General features: G+C 27.7%; 1 protein-coding gene across 4 annotated transcripts in view; it reads left to right on the top strand.

Moving 5' to 3' along the window:
• The window catches only part of LOC122717924, a 57,727-nt gene extending 38,723 nt beyond the window's left edge, over positions 1 to 19,004 (top strand). For 3 of the 4 annotated variants that reach the window (XM_043942463.1, XM_043942460.1, XM_043942461.1), the window contains 2 exons: positions 15,559 to 15,889; positions 16,292 to 19,004. In XM_043942463.1, the coding sequence (XP_043798398.1) occupies positions 15,567 to 15,889; positions 16,292 to 16,880 (912 nt within the window). In that variant the 5' untranslated portion in view covers positions 15,559 to 15,566 and the 3' untranslated portion in view covers positions 16,881 to 19,004. Of the gene's footprint in view, positions 1 to 11,079; positions 11,356 to 15,558; positions 15,890 to 16,291 lie in introns of those variants that run through there. The other variant, XM_043942462.1, reaches the window with a different exon arrangement.
• The last annotated feature ends 1,875 nt before the right edge of the window (positions 19,005 to 20,879 follow it).

Raw genomic sequence — 20,879 nt, forward strand, 5'->3', positions numbered from 1 at the left:
AGGACGATTCAGATATAACTGCCCACACGCTCTCTTTTAAAGAAAGAAAAAATTATACGATCAAAGAAATATAAAGTAATGTAATAAAAGATAGAGTTTTTATAACAAATAAAATATATTAATATATATAAAATATGTAGATAATTTTTTATATAATTTTTTTTTGTCATCAATTAAATACATCAATTAATTTTCGTTATTAATTAAATACAAAATTATAAATAAATCAAATAATTTCTTTCTTTGCTTAATAGCAAATGATTGTTAAGAAAAATATTGAAAGAAATATTTAGAAAAATTTTTAGAAAAATAATAAAAAAATTTTATACAAACGTTAGTTTTAACCGAAAGATTAAAGTTACATTTGTAGCCTCCTGCCGCAGCTAATCTACATTATTCTACGTGTTATGTATCATCTGGTCGGTCATGCGTGTTCCCCCCCGACTTAAAATTCAACGACAGCATCGACGTAACTATTTACGACTCTACTAAGACGATCCCTTGCGACATCCAATACTAACCTCAACATACATATCCTACCGTTTAGATAATGTATCGAACATTTATTGCATAGTCGAAGCATCATAATCACGGTGCCATAATATCTCTAAGATTCAATACTGCATATTATAAATATTTTCCATCCAAATATCTAAAATTGAACTATAGTCGAAATATTCAATTGAAAGTTGACCCATACTATCCAGAATTCTTTTCTCACTTTAAAAGTGCTTTGCAGAGGGCGCGAAAATCGCCTATCGTAAGCCAATCATCGATTCAAAGAGTCGTCATATATTTAATCGCGATGTATGTATGATTGGTTAAGAACTAAAATACGAATTGTGACCAATAAGGGAATCTATATGTAAAAATCAGTTCTGGAACTTGCTAAATGCATTGGATATTGGATGAAATGTATTACAGAGCGAAGCAGACGTTAAGTCCGCTTTAAAATTCTACGGCAAGAGGCTCGTAACTATTTACGTCCTGGTCGAAAGCATATAGTTACTTTCATAGGGCTATGCGACGCATCTGTTTGACTAGGAAACACATGCAAACCTCGTTTCTCTTTCTGTGTGCACATAGAAACGACGATCTAAACTCTAAACAAAGGTATTATCGCACATATCAGATCTGCGTTGAATTACAAAGTGACTTATGAAAGGGCACCTAGTCATGTAAGTAACTTACAAAAGAACAATAATCGGATAATGCAATTAACGATACGAAAAATTTCATTTCAACATTGGCTTATTATATCTTATACTTATTCACAGATAATAAATTTTTGAATGGTATATTTTTGGTATATTAAAGAAAATATTTTTCAAAATTGATGAATATAAAATATAATTTATAATTGTATGAATTTTTTTTAACAATATATTATTCATATATTAAATACATGTAGATAAATATTTCCTATGTGATCATTATTAATATTCGCTCACGAATAGAAGTACTGGCAAACATATCGTATTTCTTTTGATCATTCTAACCAGATATTTTGCATCGAACCGAGGATGTTCAATAACGATTGACGGTGCTTTACATTTATTTCGTGTATGATTAACGAGCACCATTATAATAGTTTTTTCAACCAAGTCTCGAGCACAACTTCTTTTATTTGCATACCAATATTCTCTTCGACAAATAGTTATCGATTCCTTCCGCGATCGAAACTTACGCATTATTACGTATTAACGTAGAGGGTGACATCAGTTATATCATAGATTGTAGCGATAAGTGTGTTGTATAATCGTACAAAAATGTTCGCAATTTGGAGACATTTTATTGCTTTATAAAACTATAGGTTAAATTATCGAATCGATAAAAAAACGAGAAACAAAATATTATTTGCAGATATTTGATTTTTCCATCCATGCTATCTTTCAATTTATTAATAAAAGAAAGCAAAAAATTATCGAATTTAAAAAGATTATATTATAAATCTCTGTCCAACGTGTTATTGAAGGAATAAAAATTGTCTCAAAGCATAAAAAACCCATTGCGGCGTATTCTTTTGACTCTGGGATGCGAAGGAACGAAAACCCGTTAGAAATTGTTCGATGCTACTCTTGCATGTCGCGAACGGTCATACATGCCTGCCGTGACAGCTCTATGCGGTGGTGGTAGTAGTTATTCGTGAGCACACGCGTGTATGTGCAATGCGTGTGCACGAACGGCAAGCGTGCACGTCCGCCATAGGCCGTTTCTCGTCGTCGAGTTACAAAGGCTGAGTAGAGTAAGCGCGTCGAAAGAAGAACGGCGGCAGTGTGAAAGTAAAGAAAGTGGGCCGCTCCAAGTAGTGTTCAACCTAGTACTTACTTACCTACCTTCCTTTTTCTGCTGTCATGATACTTTTTTCTATCCAAGGATCAGTTAATCATTCAACAAATTATAAAAATTATGAATTACAAATTTCTTTAATACTGCTGTAATAACTGGAAGGATTATTTCGTTTCAAAGTTAACTCGATTTTAGTTGAATTAAGATTAATTTAGAGTTAAAACATACTTAACGATAATATTTTGAATTTTTTTTTTTTTTTTTTTTTGATAAGAAGTTACTTAGGTGTTTTAACAATCCAGTCGATAAGGTAAACTCATTTACTTTAAAGTGAAAGATTAAAAAAAAAAGATTCTAACGAAAAATTTAATGATAGAAGTTAATAAGTGTGACTCTCAATTTGTTTATTGCATTAAACTTAATCTAAAGTTCAGCAATGTGAACAAAATAAACTCGTATTAATTTCTTAAGAGACTATCGATTGCCGATTGGGACTTGGTGTGGCGAGTCCGCGCATGATTCCACCGTGACGTTTGGTCACTTTTACTAATTTCTCGGTATTTGTAACATGGTGAAATACAAATTAATTGTGCCATGTCAGAGATTCTAGAAAGTTGTCGCCAAGATGATTGTTATGATTCTGGACTGAATCCAATATCAACGTAGCTCAATTACTGTCATGCTAAAAATCTCATATACGAGATTGTCACGTGTTGTGTTATTGATTTAATTATATAAACTTAATAATAATAAACTTGAATAGAAATAATATATATAGAAAAAATGATATTTGTTAGAATCGATTTAAAGAGTTATATATGTATATTTTGTTTTTAAATTTATTTCCGATAATTTTATGAATTGCTATTTCTTTCGTACGTGTGATTTATCGATAGAGTAAAATTTAAACGAAATTTTAACATGAAGTTTTCACGATATCAAAAGTTTATTAAGTCCGTCAAACACTGAAGAGGTTAGAAAAAATTTTTTACTAATAAAATAGTATAAAATGAAGAAATATTTTTCTTTTTTCTTTTTTCGATCGTTTTTTACGTTTTTATTCCTCTCTAAGAGGTAGTTTACGAATCGAGTAAAGGATTATCCAAAAAATAATACAAATTATCATAATTGTATCACGAAGTGAAATATATGTACGATTCCACGACTTTCACGAAAGATATTGATTTTGAAATATAAATTTTGTTCATATAATTGATTCTATAATTAACATTGACATAATATCTGATTACACCTTTCTATCAAAACAAATTATTATCAAAAATATTATTTATAAAAATTATAGTTATTTATTGATACGTAAATTTGACAAATTATTTAAATAATAATTGTAATCAAGCGAAATAAAGAGAAAACAATGATCTGAAAAATATACCGTGCCTATTTGAAATGTTTTATTATCGTTGTTTCCGACATTGTTATTCTTTCGAATAAAATCGTCAAGAAATGGATTAGTTGGCATAGTTCCATCATTGAATGGCTTCTCAGTACTCTATGCAATAATTGTGAAGAACATTTCATTTTTTGAATTTATGTTGTAAAATATACATATATATCTTTTTGATATTACTTTCCAAATTACGCTAAAAAAAATCATAAATAGCTAATTTAATAATTAACATAATTTATCAAAATAGAAAAAAATATTTACTTCAAATAATATTTTAAATATAAAATAAAATTATAATTAAAAAGAAAGAGTAAAATTCAATATTTTCAAAACATTTTTAATGATTAATCGATTTCTCGAATTTTCATCTGCGACTGTAAGTTCGAAAAGCAATATCGGTTAATTCGCAATCGAATTCACAGGAAATTACATTCGACGAAGGTATATATTCGCGACAGGCCCTCGAAATGCAACAGATCAACCGTAACGATCATTTCAAGCTAACCATTTTATCGAGTTTTAAACAATTTTGTTAAAATATTATTTCGAAAGTCTTTTTTAAATATTTTTATTTCCTATCTATTTATTTATTTTTCCTTTTTTTTTTCCTATAAAGAATAATCCATGTGATTTTTCAATTCATTATATCATTAAAAAAATCTTTTCGTATTTTATGTTTTTGATGATTATTTCCCTTCTAATTGTGAAAACGTTCCTCGTGCATTTCCTTCTTATTTAAACACAATGCGTAATATAATACAATTCGTTCAGTTACATACATACAATCGAACATATACACCAACAAAATAGTAGTAGATCGATACACGTACGCAAGTTGATACAAAAGTACGTGCTAAGAAAAAAAAGGCTGCTTTTGTTCCTTTTTACCGACCGATTCGATTACTAAAGGCACGTTTCTATATATACATTGTATATACACATGATATTTTCTTTGAATTTTTATCGATTACGCATCACGTTTTCTCATACCGTTCAACAATTTTTATGGAAACAGTTGGCGATTCAGTCATGTTCACTTAAACACCAGTCGGTAATATAAATTCCCTTCTTGAATATATAACTGATGGTTCTGTTGGGAGAAAAAAAAGAAAAGTAACTCTGTGTCTCTCTTCTCGTATCTTGATGGAACGTGCCGTAAACCCTGTTTTGTTTTCGTAAGCGCAGTTACTGAGCCTTATCCATGCAAACGGTCTGGCGATACACACTTAACCGCACGCATACTGAATTCGTTAGACTCGCACGTGCGCGTATTTAACACCCTATACCCAAGTATCTTTTTCAGCACACGTATATATATATATATATATATATATATATATACATATATATATACGTATACAAATATTTTTTCCCCCGAGAAAAATTTCTTTTCATTTTTAGATTTAAAAATATCTATATTTTTCGTTTAAATATTTATATATACTCGATTAAATGAAACATTTTGATGATTTTTATAATTAAATAAATTTTAATACAATAAACTTTAATAAAACTTTATTGTTTAATTGTTAATATCTATAAAAAATTTTTTTTCTGAAAAAATTATGAAAAAAGTATTATATATTTATTTAATATTATTGTGTATTAATATATATTTAAAATTTAAAATAATTTATTTTAACATGACAAAGATCATGCAAATGTGAAATCGATATTGATTTATATTGTCAAAATATCATTATGCGATCCGCTAATAAATACGTTGTTGGCAAACTAACGTGTTTTCCCATGATTCGTCGTGTGCAATATAATACGATGAGCTATTTTAAGTATATATGTTTGCAAACACATGCTAAAATTACAATTATTTTCAAAAACATCAAAATAATATATTCTAATAAACAATACAAATTTTTTTTATTAGTTTTTTTTATATATTTTTATAATAAGAAGACATAGAATAAATACAACCTTGACAAGTCGATTTCTAAATGAGAACGTTTACGCGATTTAAAACGGATTTATTTAACGATGAAAGCCATGCAATATCCAATGTGCATAACGTACATGCAAAGAGAAACAAAGAGAGGATAACATTCCAGCGCGTAAAGAGAGGGATCCGTAGTAAATTTAGCGCACTGATCTCATTCTATGGTGAATACGTAGACGAAAATAGTGGAGCGGTGAATTTATTCTTAAGGTGCGTTTAGATCGGGCCGCATGTGCGCGTAATCAGTGGTCAATAGTTACGCATTGCGCAGTTCGATTCAATAAAATGTTGAATGTCATTTATATCATTTATCAATATTGCATCAAATTGAATCACTTTCTTTTATAAATCTTTTATATATCTATACAATATATATATAATGTATACAGAAAATTAATTTAAATTAACAAAAAAATTTAATGAAAATACATTTGATTAAAATTCTTTTTTTTTTTTTTGAAATGAACTTTTTATTTATAATTGCGTTGATTTATAAAAAATGGTTAATAACTAATATAAACGCACCTGTAACGTAAATACAGACGATAAGAGAGGAATATGCGTGTATATGCGCATCCGTTCGTTCACTTCTGGAATGAGTTTCGAGCCAAGAGAAGTACCGGATTTGCACACAAGTGGCGCTGCAAACGCAACGCTAATCGAAATTTCGGGAGAACGATGACTGGGTTTCACTCATAGAATCTTGATTCTCAATTTTTTATTGCTGACTTTTCGCAAGTTACTCATAAAAATAGTTATTGTATATATTGTAAGTAATTTTTATATTAATTTTATTAATATTATATTAATTTAATTAAACATATTTTTATATTTCATTATATATATATATATATATATTTTTTTTTTCTGACGGCGTGAATATAAATGCTATTATTATTAGTGACGTTTACACGTATCAATTATTATATCACGTAATTTCTAATAACTTACTTACGTCATTTATATACATTTCGATATATTTTTTCAAAGAAATTATGCGTATATATGTTTATATTGTTAATATATTTTTGAAATATTTATTACTAGAATGAATTTTTTTCTTAACCGTTTTAACATTTTGCATTTTCTTATTGTAAAATTTGATTCGAAATATAATTTTTTTTTTTCATTTCTAATTTATAATAATTTTGATAAATGATAAATTTTATTAATTATTTATTAATTTTTATTTTTTTATTGATTTTTATTTTGATATTTTTTTTATTACGTATTGAATATTTTCAAAGAAAAATTAGAAAACATTATTTTTACGAAAACTGAATCGATTTATGATTGAAACGACATTTATTTCTGAAACGATGCACCGAGATCGAATATCTGTTAAGTGTCATTTATTTCATATTATAAGAATTATTGAATAAAAATTTAACAATAATTATTATATTTTAGAATATTGTTATATAAAATCTTGACAAAACGTGTTAAATGAATTGTTGATGATGCTCGAACATACTCGATTCTTGAAATTAAAATAATCACGATTGAATAAACCAGATATATATAGATATGTCTGACGCATACGCGAGTACACTTGAAATAGAGAATGATTAAGAATAATCTTAACAGTGACAAATACTTTCTTCCTTTATAGTTTGATATTCTTTTATTAATGAATATGACATTATGAAAAGTAAATATTACCGATATACGTAAAAATTTAATATTAATTAAATATAAAACAGTCATTTTAATCAGCTTGAATATTTAATTATAATATAATATCCATTCAAAAGTTTAAATAAAATTTTTTAGATTGATGCAATGTTCTAAAATGCACTTACACCTTTGAATGACACTGATTTAACACAGATTCTGAAAGTTTATAGATCCCACAAATGCACACAAGCTTTTCCTCTGGTGTTATCGCAACAAAAACACGGGCATGGCAACAAGGAGAGTGCTGCGTCTTCCACCAGCTGGTGGAACGCATGACGTCACGCGTCTACCTACACTGACGATGCTGTTGTCCTCACTCTCTATCGATACACACTAGACTCCATCCCCACTAGCAGTATCATGTCCCCTCCATCGAGAGACTACCGGAATACTCACACATGCTACAATCAGTTGGCATATACGTATTCAGTGACGTATGTACGTGGTACAAAACACGTGTCAGGGCCGTAGTTCCTATTAGTATACCTCCTATGGGAGATTCATTGAATCTTCTTGCTATATTTATTGGCAATCATGATATAGAAAAAGTAGTTACTTATTCATATTTATGTGAACATAATATGAACATAAATTAATTCTAATATGGTGACGTAATTGTTTACATCTTTGAGATCTTATTTTTATAATCTAAAGTAAATGATAAAAAGAAATTATATATTCTATTTTTAGATCAGATAGAAGATTTGAAAGAAAATATTTTATATATTTTGTATAGTTTGATACGAAGCATTAAATATAAAATAAAAAATTTGTATAAATGCACTATTAGTGAGATAGCCGAATATCGGCGACACGAGCCGATCATCCCTACCATGACCGATCTCTGACTCGAGTCTACAAAAGTGGCAGCAATGGTAGGGATAACATCTGCTCTTAGCGTGATTGCCGTGTATTGATGTGGCTTTATGGCGCGCAGCAGGCTGTGGGCAACAAAGTAAGCTTACGGTCGTTAATGTTCCCTACTACGTGAAATTCGAGGCCGCTGGAATATTGCGCCGCGTACAACTCGACGTGCTTCATCGCGTTCCAAGCGAAATTTATAAAGTTACGATACAAGCCAGTACGGGCAAGAAATTCGAAAACTGTTTGGTCAAACTTAAAAACTGTTAGAATCTACGAAATATTAATATTATATATTATATATAACTTATTTATCTATTGCTGAAAGAAAACTTCGAGATGACACGAAGTTATAAAAAATATATATATTTTGTTCTCTAACTCATTTGCTCTCGATTTTATTTATAGATACGAGACTTTAAAAACAATATGAATGGTTAATTTTATAATTGTTTTAAATCTATCAGAAGCAATCAGGCTTATATCATGTTTGTAAGTTTTTTTTGAACAACACATGATATTTATGTATGTAATACTTATTTATATAAGTGAAACAGAATTAGCCTATGAGCAACGAGTTATGCCCACAGAACGATGATCCGTACTGTGTTGTAATAGACACGTGTAATAATCATTATAATACTCTTTTATACATTACATAAGAGAAAATCTTTTATTGTACAAATCTCGGTAATCAATATTGTACAATCAATTGATATTAATGAAAAAATTGTTATATAATTATTTTTTTCTTGTGATGTGTTATTGATAAAGCATTTTCCATTGCAGTTGATTTTATTTAACTTAATTAATACTAAGTATGATATTATTTTAAAAGAAGGTATAAAATTTAATATATATGTCTTGTAATAATAATAAAAAATTAGAGTGATTAGAGTGAGTTTAAGATGACGTATTTTACTCGTCAATTTATTTCCGTTCAGGGATTCATCAAGTCAAGGGTGTATTGTGTGAAATCAGTGAATCGGAGAAAGTGAAGGATGACATTCTTTTCGTATATTTCTTTGTTTTCGTGTTACTGAATCTTGTGTTTCGTTCAATTCGCATACATACGTAGGTAAAAAATTCAGCAAAATTTTTCGTCGGATTTTTTGTCTATTGAATTTTTCAACCTGTTGCATCGTGTATTCTTCTATTTTATTTTTTAAATATCATTCAAATATTGCGCAACATGTTCTTGTAATATCGAAAATGAAGATAATTTTTGTTGTGACTGTTATTTTTATAACAAATATAAAATAGTTAAAAAACATAAAAATTATAATGTTTATTTAAAAATAAATTATTGAAAATTTTCTTTTTTTTCTTATTAAATTATAAAATAATATATATATTAATTATAAAATAATCTTATAAATTATAAAATATATTTGTTTGCCGTGAAATTGTTAAAACAGTATCAATAATTTAAAGAAAATTGAAAGAACAACATAATTATTATATACTTAATAAACGTATCACTGGATAGATTTGTTTTTTTGCTTAAGACTCGTATGTTTTATCTCGTGTCTTATACAATACGTAATAGTACTAATGATATATTTCAAGTCGTATTTGTTTTTCATATTTATTACTTGGATATAATTCTGCCGTCATCGCAAGCATTATTTAACATCAGAATTTATGATAATTAAAAAAATTTCCCGAAATGTGGAAAATCAATCTGTAAAACATAATCTCAAATAATTTTTTGATTAATTTATTATGTTATAAATATCAATTAAAATATGGTATGATTTTACAAAATTTTAAAGTAACAATCCTATTACGAGCAAAAATACAAAAAAATAACCAGAAAAAAAAATGGAAAACTTATACTATACATAACGGCTCGAGGGAACGGTACTATGTCCTTCATGGAAACGAGCCTTTTACGAGTCGAAGCTCTATCAATGTAGATCTTAAAGAATCTTTGTTCCTCGAGCACATTATCTCAATATCATATTTTTATTCCCAAAGAATATCATGACATTCATTTATCTAGTATCTAGTCTTAGTATCCAGTTACTTTCAAAATCAGTAACTATAGTTGTAAAAACATTAAAAAAATATATTCTCCCAAAAATATTATTTCTATCGAATTGAATAATGAAATCAATATTTTTATTTCGTATTATTGGATCATAAGATTGTTCGATGTAAAATCTAAAGTTATCTTTTTTCTATCGCATTATTTAACACTCAGATACGTACCAAAATGAAATATAAGACTCAATTTAAATAAAGTATATTAATTCGGATGAAATTTAAAGCGATACTATGTGTGGAAAATGTGTGTGTATACTGGTGGATTCTTCGAAGAAAGAAACTCGTCTGTTTCATTATTCGAGTTGAGTAAAAGTACTTGCGTTGGCACAATTAACGAGCTCCATCAAGAATCCTTAGAGATTCGTGTTCGTGGGTATAAAGTACGTATGTGTTTATACATGTTCGCTACCTGTTCGCTATCTCCGATTACATGCTCACCGATGCATTCGAATAAAGACAAAACGAACAATATTGAATAATATTGTTAATAATTTTGTATCAATATAAAAAAAACAATATTTAATTTTTAACGTGTATAATTATATTATTTCAAAGCACAAATAATTAAAAAAGAAAATACTTAATGAAGAAATATATTTTTTAATATTTCTAAATAAATAGAAATATTTTGTCTATAATTTTATAATTTTACAAAAAGAAAAAAATGATAACTCGTTATTGAATGTTTTTGATTGCAAACATTATATGCAGATATATAATATATGTAACATCTATACATAACGTTCGTCGATCGACTTGTACGCATGCGTATACTATATGTAGTCACACGGCCAATCGTGACGTCACGCGACACCCGATAACACTTTTGTTGTCGTCGGTCTGTCGTCGTCGTACATATGCGTGACACTCAGTTCAGTTTCGGACACCGACTGAATCTCGTATGAAACATATATTCTATGTTATCAATTATTCTAATTTTTTACAACGAAAATTTTATACGAAATAAATTTTTTTCGTGATCTTCAAGTGATTGCAAATATTCTTGATATTTTGGTGTTTTTTTTTTTTTAGTTTTTTTTTTTTAAATCATGTCACACGAAGGAATGTGAAAAGTGTACTAAGTTTAATACGCCTGATTACAGTTTTGCATAGTTCGAAAGTGAGTTCCAACTATAAATTTACAATATTATTAAACTGTATTGCTTTTTTTTTTGATATATCATAAAGATTGTGTATTTATTATTACTGCATATTGAAAATATCGCTATTATGATTTAAAAAAATTTTATTGTGGAATTATTAATTATCAGTTTTATCATGAATATTCAAAATAATAACTTACATTCTTATATAGCAATAAAATGAAATTTTGCGTATAAAAATGATAAAAACGATCTATAACGAAGTTTTGTTCCAATTTTAAATCTTTATTAGCATTTAATGAATGCATTTCATATGTTAGCAATTGATAAATGTAACAAAGTATAAAATACATAAAAAAATATAAAATATATTTTTAGCGTATTCCCTTGAACAAATTAACTAATTAAAATTTAGAAGATTATTAAGTAATTACTAACTAATTCTTATTTGTGTAATTACATCATATCTCATAGGAGTGGAAAAATACTCATCAAAGATATATTTTGTAATTATTTTATTTATGGAAAAAACAGACACATGTGTGCTCGCACTATAGTGACCCATTGTGAGGAAAAAATAAAGTGAGCGATGATAATCTTAACAATTCACGCAAACGAGCCGAAGCGGACGATAAGTATCATGTACATCAATGATGTTTAATGATTAAATGATTAAGTATTGATGTACACTCTCTGGTTCAGTGTTCGCGTTTATTTATAAATGTGTAAAAGTGTTCGATGATTTCTTTTTAACCGCATTCCTTTCAAGGCCTCTGCAGGGAATAGATATAGGCAGCAATAGTGTCTGACTCGACCGTCCCTATACACCGCTTTCTACTTTGAACGGTTCAATATGGAGGTTCTCTTCATATCTCTGCTCTGTTTATATATTGTATTTTTGTCCTTTATTTTCAAAACTTTGATAACAATCGAAGAAATTCCGTTACTAAAAACGGTTTCGATAATTCTTTTTCTAAAGTTATTATGCTTCTATAAAAAAAGATAGAATAAAAGCAAATTGAATAGAATAAAAGATAGAATCAAAGAAAATTGAAATAATATGATTGAGAGGAAGCAGTGATTCTCAAAAGATTAAGTATATCAATGTTTTAAAATGATGCGTTTAAATAGATCTAATTCCGGTCGAGGTCAAAGCTCCGTTTAATTGCCAAACACTGTATTAGTCTGATGAAAATTAAAGCATACTTTTAAAAATAGCTTACTTTTTAAAATGATTTTTATTAAGATTGGATTATATCTAATAAAATTGGAAATTAGAAGTTAATACTTGATCTTTAAAATTAATCTTTAAATATTTTGATTGAAATTTGTGACATTAGAAATTAATGAATTGAATTTTAATTCAATTCATACATCTTCTCATATATTTTAGATTTTTACAGATTCATATTATATTTTGATAAACATATGTTAATTTAATTAACTTAATAATTAACTCATAATTAGCAAATTTTATTATTTCAATTTAATTTATTGATACTTATGTTGTTTTAAATAATTATATCGAAAAAAATGTAGAAGGGGAAAAAAAAATACGATGTGTGAGAAAATAGAGAAGAATGTATACATATATGCAAGTAAATTTACAGGTAAGAGAAGAGAGAGGATGAGGCACACGAGTCAGCAACTTTATAACAGACTTTACAGGTTAGGTAACGTGTATCCATGGTGGTTTTTTTTCTTTACAGAGAAAGTTAGCTTAGGTGCACTTAGAGCGTAAAATCGTGTTTCTGTATAGCATTAGTCCTTTTCATTTTCTGTAAAGACTTAATTAAATAATCTTGAAATAATTATTAAATATTATTTATATTTAATTCTCGTATTCATATTAGATCTTATTAGAAATCGTCAAGGAATTTTTTTTATGATGAGAAATCGTGAAAATAATTTTTTAATTTATAAGGCAATAAAAAATTCAATTGATTTTGTTGTAATAAATGTTCTTTTAATTATCATTTAGTAATGAAATAATAAGATCGTTATTATATACTTATTATAATTAATAAGTGTCACGCAATACAAAATATATAATTTTTCACGATCAAGATTGCCGGAAATTCCTCTATCGACAATATAACGGCCATCTTATTAATCCACGAAAGTATCAGAGGAGCCATCTATTGGTTGAACAAGTAATTTTCGGAATTATTTCTGTGAACGTATGATTCAAGTAGTCAGTCGCGGAAATCTCTTGAAAACAGATTCATCATTCTATTAAAAAGATTATTAAGTGAAAAATCACAAATATTTTGTAAAAAAGTACAATATTCAGTACTTAATTAATAAAATAAATACATCAGTATTAATTATTAAGTACATTTATTTTAAAATATAATTTTAATTATATTTCTTTTATATACAATATCTTTATATGATTTATATATTATTTCAATGAATAAGGAAATTAAAATCAATTATATGTTTTTTATTAATGTGCAAAATTGATTTACAATTTTTTTATATTTTGTTTTGATTATTTAAATTTTTAAAATACAAAAGAATATACAAAATATTTTCTACAAATATAAAAATACTTAAGTATTATATCTACATTACATTATGAAATTTTCTTGAATCTTTACATTTTTATTCCAAATTCATTCATATTGGAAATTTCAATTATTTGCGTTTAAAGAAACTCGTTACTTTGATATATATATAAAAAATATATGCTCTATAAATAGTATATTACGCATTCTTAATCGCTTACGCATACTTGAAGTTTATACGATCATTGACATCTTGTGAACTTTTATACAAATTTAATTTAAATTTAGATATACAAAATAATTAAACAAATAGTTATTTCTGATATTCTTTTTATCAACAAAATATCATCAGAACATTTGATAACTAAGTATGTTCCAAAGAAAACATGTGCATATAAATCTATTAAATCTTTTTTGCAATTATGTATTAATTGTATAGAATCGAATGTTACGAAGCGATTAAATTATTCTCTTGTTTTTTTTTTCTTTTTACAATAATGAAATATTATTTACAATATTATTGAAATATTACAAAGTATAACAATGATCACAAACATTTATTTGCTTAAACTGTTTAATATGTGTCATTTTTACAATAACTATCGAGTATAGTATATTAGTAATTTAAGTGTAGTAAATATTAAAATATCATCGATGAGAAATTTGCAAGCAAATTACATATTCGTATCAAATAATTTTGCAATCGATATTATGATCCAATGATTACTTTTTTTATTTCTTAAATGTCGCTTCAATTATAAATAATAGAATTACAAAGATATTGCTCTTATTCTTTGTTGGATACATTATCACTTAATAAACGCATTCTTATTCTCGTTAATTTCTATAGTTATATCGAACATCTGAGATTCATGCTTAATTATATTTCAAAGTCATCAAATAGGAAAATAAATTTTCATAATTTTTAATTGATAATTATGAGATTATTATAAGTAAATTATTAAATTTTTTCAAATGAAAATTATTTATTGTGTGATTCTATGTGAACGAATTTGAATTAAAATTCGCGTTATAGTAAGAAAGAATTTTTAACCTCTCTTTTTATTTCATTCGTAATAGTTCTCATTTTCGATGCATTCAAGATACAAATGAGTTAAAAAAAAATAACCGACAATTTAAAATGTTCCTCGATAACGAACAGTTAACAAATTCGTTTAAATAAAACAAACAAAATAAATCATAACCTTGTAAATATAAAATTGTTCCTCTCCTTGAACTTTGTTTCTTGCTTAAAGATTTCTTGAATAGAAATTCGTTGTTGTGCTTCCTTCATGACATGATAAAAGTAGATATATGTATATTCGATGGAATCAGATTACTATATAAGAAGAAAAAAGAACACTAAAAGAATTTGGCCAATTGTTAGTATGGAATATGCATTATGTAAACATATAAATACATATATACTTGCGTACCGCTAGATCGCTTCTATGGTTTTCTTTTTTACCGTCTCTCGATAAACCGTTATGTCTGCATTTCCTTTCCTTGTCTAGAACATTTAACATGATCTTTGTTCTAGATTTAAAAAAAAATTGATTTGCTATTTTTTTAATGTTTATTCGCATGCTTATTTCTTTAAAACGAAATATTTTACTCTTTTTGGAAAATTTAATTTAATTTAATTTATTAAATATTGATAATATAAAATTTCAAAAATGAATAATTTTTTTCTTCTTTTCTTTGTTTCAGACGCTAAAATGAGATTGGAAGAAGATCTTGTGATTCGTAGGAGTAGACCAACGATGATTTCTGCAAAATACCGCGCGAGAGAAGAACGTCGTCGCCTGCTAAAGATTTCAGCCGGCAAGTTGAGGAGAATCGAAGACCCGGAGGCTAGTCTATGCAGATCGGTTCTTATAAATAATGCTGTCAGGCGACTGCAACGTGAAAACCGAGACGAAAAGACAAGAAATTACGGACTTCCGGTTGTCACATATCTAAATGACTCCACCAAAGAAAATAATGTTTCTAGCAATCTTATTGTCGGAATAACGGACGACGAAACGTCTTCAAGAAAAAGGTAAGGAAAAATATTTAAGAAAGTGTCATAATTTTTTAATTAGATTTAATTTTAATGATCTTTGCTAAATTGATTTAAATTATAATTACATATATTTTTTCGTACATAATCTATATATACAATCGCATTTTTTGAGAATTGAATATCGAAAGGATCGAAAAATGTTCAAAATGTTCAAACATCCGCGTTTTAGTAAAAGATGGCAGATGGCAGATCTCGTTCACCGTCTAGAGATTCGTTTTACATAATATAGGTTACGCAACTAGTGGCAAGTCGCATGTAAATTGCGTAATGTCTTCGGGAATAAAGTTGTCTATTCCCGATAATTTATTCATAATTTAATAAAATAATCCAAATAACGTTCAACTTTATCAAAAATAAATATATATATTATTTTCGTAGATTAAGCGATGATACGAGGAATGATGGAATCAGTCCTAAACGTCAAAGGCATGACGATCTCGATCTACAGGATGATGTATTTAGTGACTTCTATATTCTGCCTCCCACTCCTCGATTACTCTCTCACATCGACGAAATTCAGGAACCTGAATCCCCTCATCACCATCACTTGGTGTATCCCGAGGATCGCTTAGGTTCCGTGGACGTCCGATCAACAACGACGATCATTAGCACCAGTACCGCGAACACAACCACGAGCAACAGTACAAGCACGTCCACAAATAGTTGCTGTAATTCTATCATGTTTTCTACCGAGCTAGATGGCGCTAGCAGTCAATTAACCAGCGTTATTAGATCCAGTGACGTAGGCATGATGGAGGCCTCGGATGTAGTTGATCCCGATAGAATCTGCGATTTTGCGAGATTCGCAGACTCTACAAAGACTTTAGAGGAACGTTTAGTGGAATTACAATCGCTGGATGAACATTTTGATTTGGCAAAATTTGAAAGAAATAATAATCAGAGTTGCGGCAGGGCATTCCACGACATTCAGACTTTTCACAGTCTAGTACCTGGATTGGAAACCTAGAAGGGAGCCTTGTGCCTGGAGCACCCTCCTCTCGTCACGTCTGGTTCGATGAAGAAACAAAACCATGACCATAACGACAACGACGATGCGGATAAACAGCTTCGCGGCACATATGAGGAACCACGGCAAGGATGAACCTGGACTTGGAAGATAGACACTTTGTCTGGAATATAGCGCGTCCTATGTCACTTTGGCTTGATGGAATATAAGCATCGTCGACTCGATTGGACGACTTGTTAAAAGGATCTATTTAGTATATGAAGAGATACAAAGAGCTTTCAATATATGATCCATTAATTTATGATTTATTTTCGTGATTGAATTTTTTTGGTCGTTCAACCGTTTCAACGAATTCTTGATTCAGAACAGAATGAAGGGAGGAGGACGAGGATAAATAAGATTTTTTTGAAATTATATAATGCGTTTTTAACAATGCAGAAATCGATGAATGGTTATTTGACTGGATTTACAGAGTATTTTCCATGTGTATGTAACTAATAGATTGGTATCACAAAACCGTGTTCATATGAATATCGATACCAAAATGTTCTGATACGCATTACGTATATATAATTTGTATATACTCGAATATGTTTTTAAAAAGCACATTAAGGATTATAATATAAGAGAATTTGTAGTAAACATTTTTGGGGAAAAACAAAAAAACATTGCCAAACAATGAAAAGATGCTAAAAATGAGACGCATATGTCTTTTGTATATAAAAAAAATGCCTTTAGAATAGTTGTAAATTGAAATCGAATGAATTTCACTATCGCACGATTTTGCTACAATGGGCCTTCGATTTTTATTAGCAATATTATCGTTTGTTTTTTAAATCTTTTTCGTGGTTTCCCTCGGTAATTTTAAAGAAACAGAAGGGAAAAACAGATTTTAGGATTTCGAAAATTGTGATTTTTTTTTTTATAAATCACAAATAATACTGAATATAATACTGAATGGTGGAAAATTGCTACGATTGATTATAAAAAAATGTATGTATCTATTAAAATATTTCTTTCATTTATTTTGTGGTCTTGTTCCGTGTGGTAATAATTGTAAATTTGTATGTTTGGCATCTTTTTATTATTTTTTTTTAAATTAACATATTTTTTTATTACTAATGAAAAAATTCATTAGTTTACGTTGATTTATAAAGATTCTAATTTTATTATGTTAAAATACGCGAGTGTACGATTTGTACATGCTCCTTTGTATATAAATTTTATTTGACTTTTTTGTTTTTTTGGTAGGAAAATATTAAAAAAATCGCAAATCAATCTCGAATATTAAACGTATTAATATTGTTATTAATATTGTAGATAATGAAATTCATAATGGATGTTATAAAATACGTGAATGCTCTTGAGATTAATTTGCTGAATTTATACATTTTTTTCGTTAATTATTTAAGGAATAATGCAGCTATTTTTTTTTTTTTTATAAATCAATACAATCCACAATATTTAAATTTTTTTGAATAAAAATACTATTTGTAAGTTGATTTAAAAAATGGATAGTGTTAACTGTATCACAAAAGTGCTAAAAAGGAATTGGACGATTAATATCATGCGCATAATTCTAATTTTTTTATTTAAATCGACCACTTTTATACTTGTATACGGATATAAATTTAATGAATCATTCATAAAATCATTCATGTGGTTTTTTGTATACAACAGACACATTTGGATCTCCTTTTAGAACGCTGCATAATAATTGGCGTTGTAATCTGGAGGGTGACCGCGAAATTACTTACATGTATATTACGTAATCAATGATCGAAGCATTGTAAATTTGTACCAATTTCTAAACACAGCAAAAAAAAAAAAAAAAAAAAAAATAGAACAAATGTGGAAATGATATTCAAAGAGAAATTCAATCATTCTTTCAAACGTCTAAACCGTCTTTTGAGGTTAATTTCTAGACGTATCATATTGTCAAAACAGAGTTGAACTTGATTCGTGGTTCAGCGCATCCATACACTGTATATAGCCACATATTAGTATCCTTAAATAAAAACTATGTATAAAATTTCATACGTTGTTTAGGTTTTTAGTAATAGTTATTCAAAATCAGTTACATTAATTATATAAATAAATTGCAAAATAAATTGCAAAAATATATTTCTTGTATTGGATTTCTTTCTTTCGTCTTCTCCTTTCAAATTCCTTTACGCGTTGATCGTTAATCATTTTTAAAGGTTAGGTTAGTTTTTTATAATATGAGGAAATTAATCACAATAACAGAGATAATGCGTTTCTTTTCTTTTTTCATATTTTTTTTTTTATTGAGAGTTGCGAATATATACAAAGGATGGCGAACTAATAATAACTATTACATTAGAACCAAATAAACGAAGGTTATCATGATAGTATTAACGTGTGTTAATATTCGTTTAGATAACATAATGCTCGTAATGGTATGTGTATCGAATTTTTAAAAGATGTCATATGCCAAAGCGTTATTTATTTATTCTTATCTTTTTTCTTTATATATATATATGTATATGTATATATGTATAATTGCTTTGCGCCACACGAGTTCGAGACTTTCAATTCTCGATAAAAAAAGGAGCTTCAAGATCGAAGATCAAATATAGTATCGAAAATCGCTGTATTGAAAATAAAAGATTTATCGATTATCTTTTTAATTAGATGGATTTTTTTTTTTTTTTTTTTACTCAAAATGATAAATTATATTTTAGAAAATAAGTAACTATTACTTATTCAGAATTTTTTCCAACGCATTATCGAGCAATAAATGAATCCTAATTATAGTTTCACAAATTACGAATCGAGAATTATTTATCGCTTTTTACGACAAATTGTAAGTATGAAAAGTGAAAAATTTCTATTTCTCTACCGTTTAAGAATCGCATCCGTTTTCATTATCTTGTAAATTTGTGCGTTTAAATTCGCGACAATCCGAATCCGTCTATTCGGAATAGAGCTAAGATTTAAATGGATGCAATGGATTCAAGGCAGATATAAAATTGTGTAAAAATGTGAACACGTTTTACCACTCGTCGATCATACTTTCGACGAAATCGATTCGTAATCGTGAAACATTTCGTTCGAAATGATTTTGAAACAATGTCCAAAATTTATAATTTTTTTTTTGTTTTCATTTTAATCATATTATAATATTAATGGAATTATCAAATACATCTTTGAAAAGGAAAAGAAATAAAAATTTAATTGAACAGATCGAGTCGTAATAAAGATCGATATTGCGGATACGCAAGAGAACATACGCAGAACGACATACCGCATTTAATTGGCGCTTTGAAAAAAATCATTGAAGTTCGATCTTTTAATTCGCAAGAAACGTTGCGATAAAACCTAATGTATTTTTTTTCTTCTTGCTTTTTTTTTTTTATTGCTTTTCTTCCCACTTTCATCATTACAATAATATTCTCGATTTTTCATTTCATATAACAAAATATCTTTTCCTAAATATAAATCGATCCATTGATCGTCACATTTCAACTCTACCTCGCTTTTCAATCTCTATCCGCTTGCTATTCGTTTCAAAAAATATTTCATCACTGCAGAAACACGTCGAATGATTTTTTTCTCTAATTTTTTTCTCTTTTTAATAATTTTTATGCAAAAAGAAAAAAAATAATATAAACAATAATATATTAAGAGATTAAATCGGATAATAAACAATATAAGATTCATATTTACAAATTTGTCGATTTTTATGATATGATACTCTTTATTGCATTTCCCTTATATACATGTCAGAGACATGCGCAACCACATCTACTGTCAGTAGAAATACTATTATATTTCGTCCGACATTAATCCTTGGACATCTTTGATGTTTTATAAATGTTTACTATTGTAAAGATTTACTGGCTCTTCCGTGAAAATTTTAACATTAGAATGCAATTTATATATATATATATATATATATATATATATAGAAATCTAAAATACTAAAAAAAAAAAAAAAAAAAAAAAAAAAAAAAAAAAAAAAAAAAAAAGAAATCA

Source organism: Apis laboriosa, unplaced genomic scaffold, assembly GCF_014066325.1.
Source record: "Apis laboriosa isolate Shangri-la unplaced genomic scaffold, ASM1406632v1 scaffold5_cov152, whole genome shotgun sequence".
NCBI lineage: Eukaryota > Metazoa > Arthropoda > Insecta > Hymenoptera > Apidae > Apis > Apis laboriosa.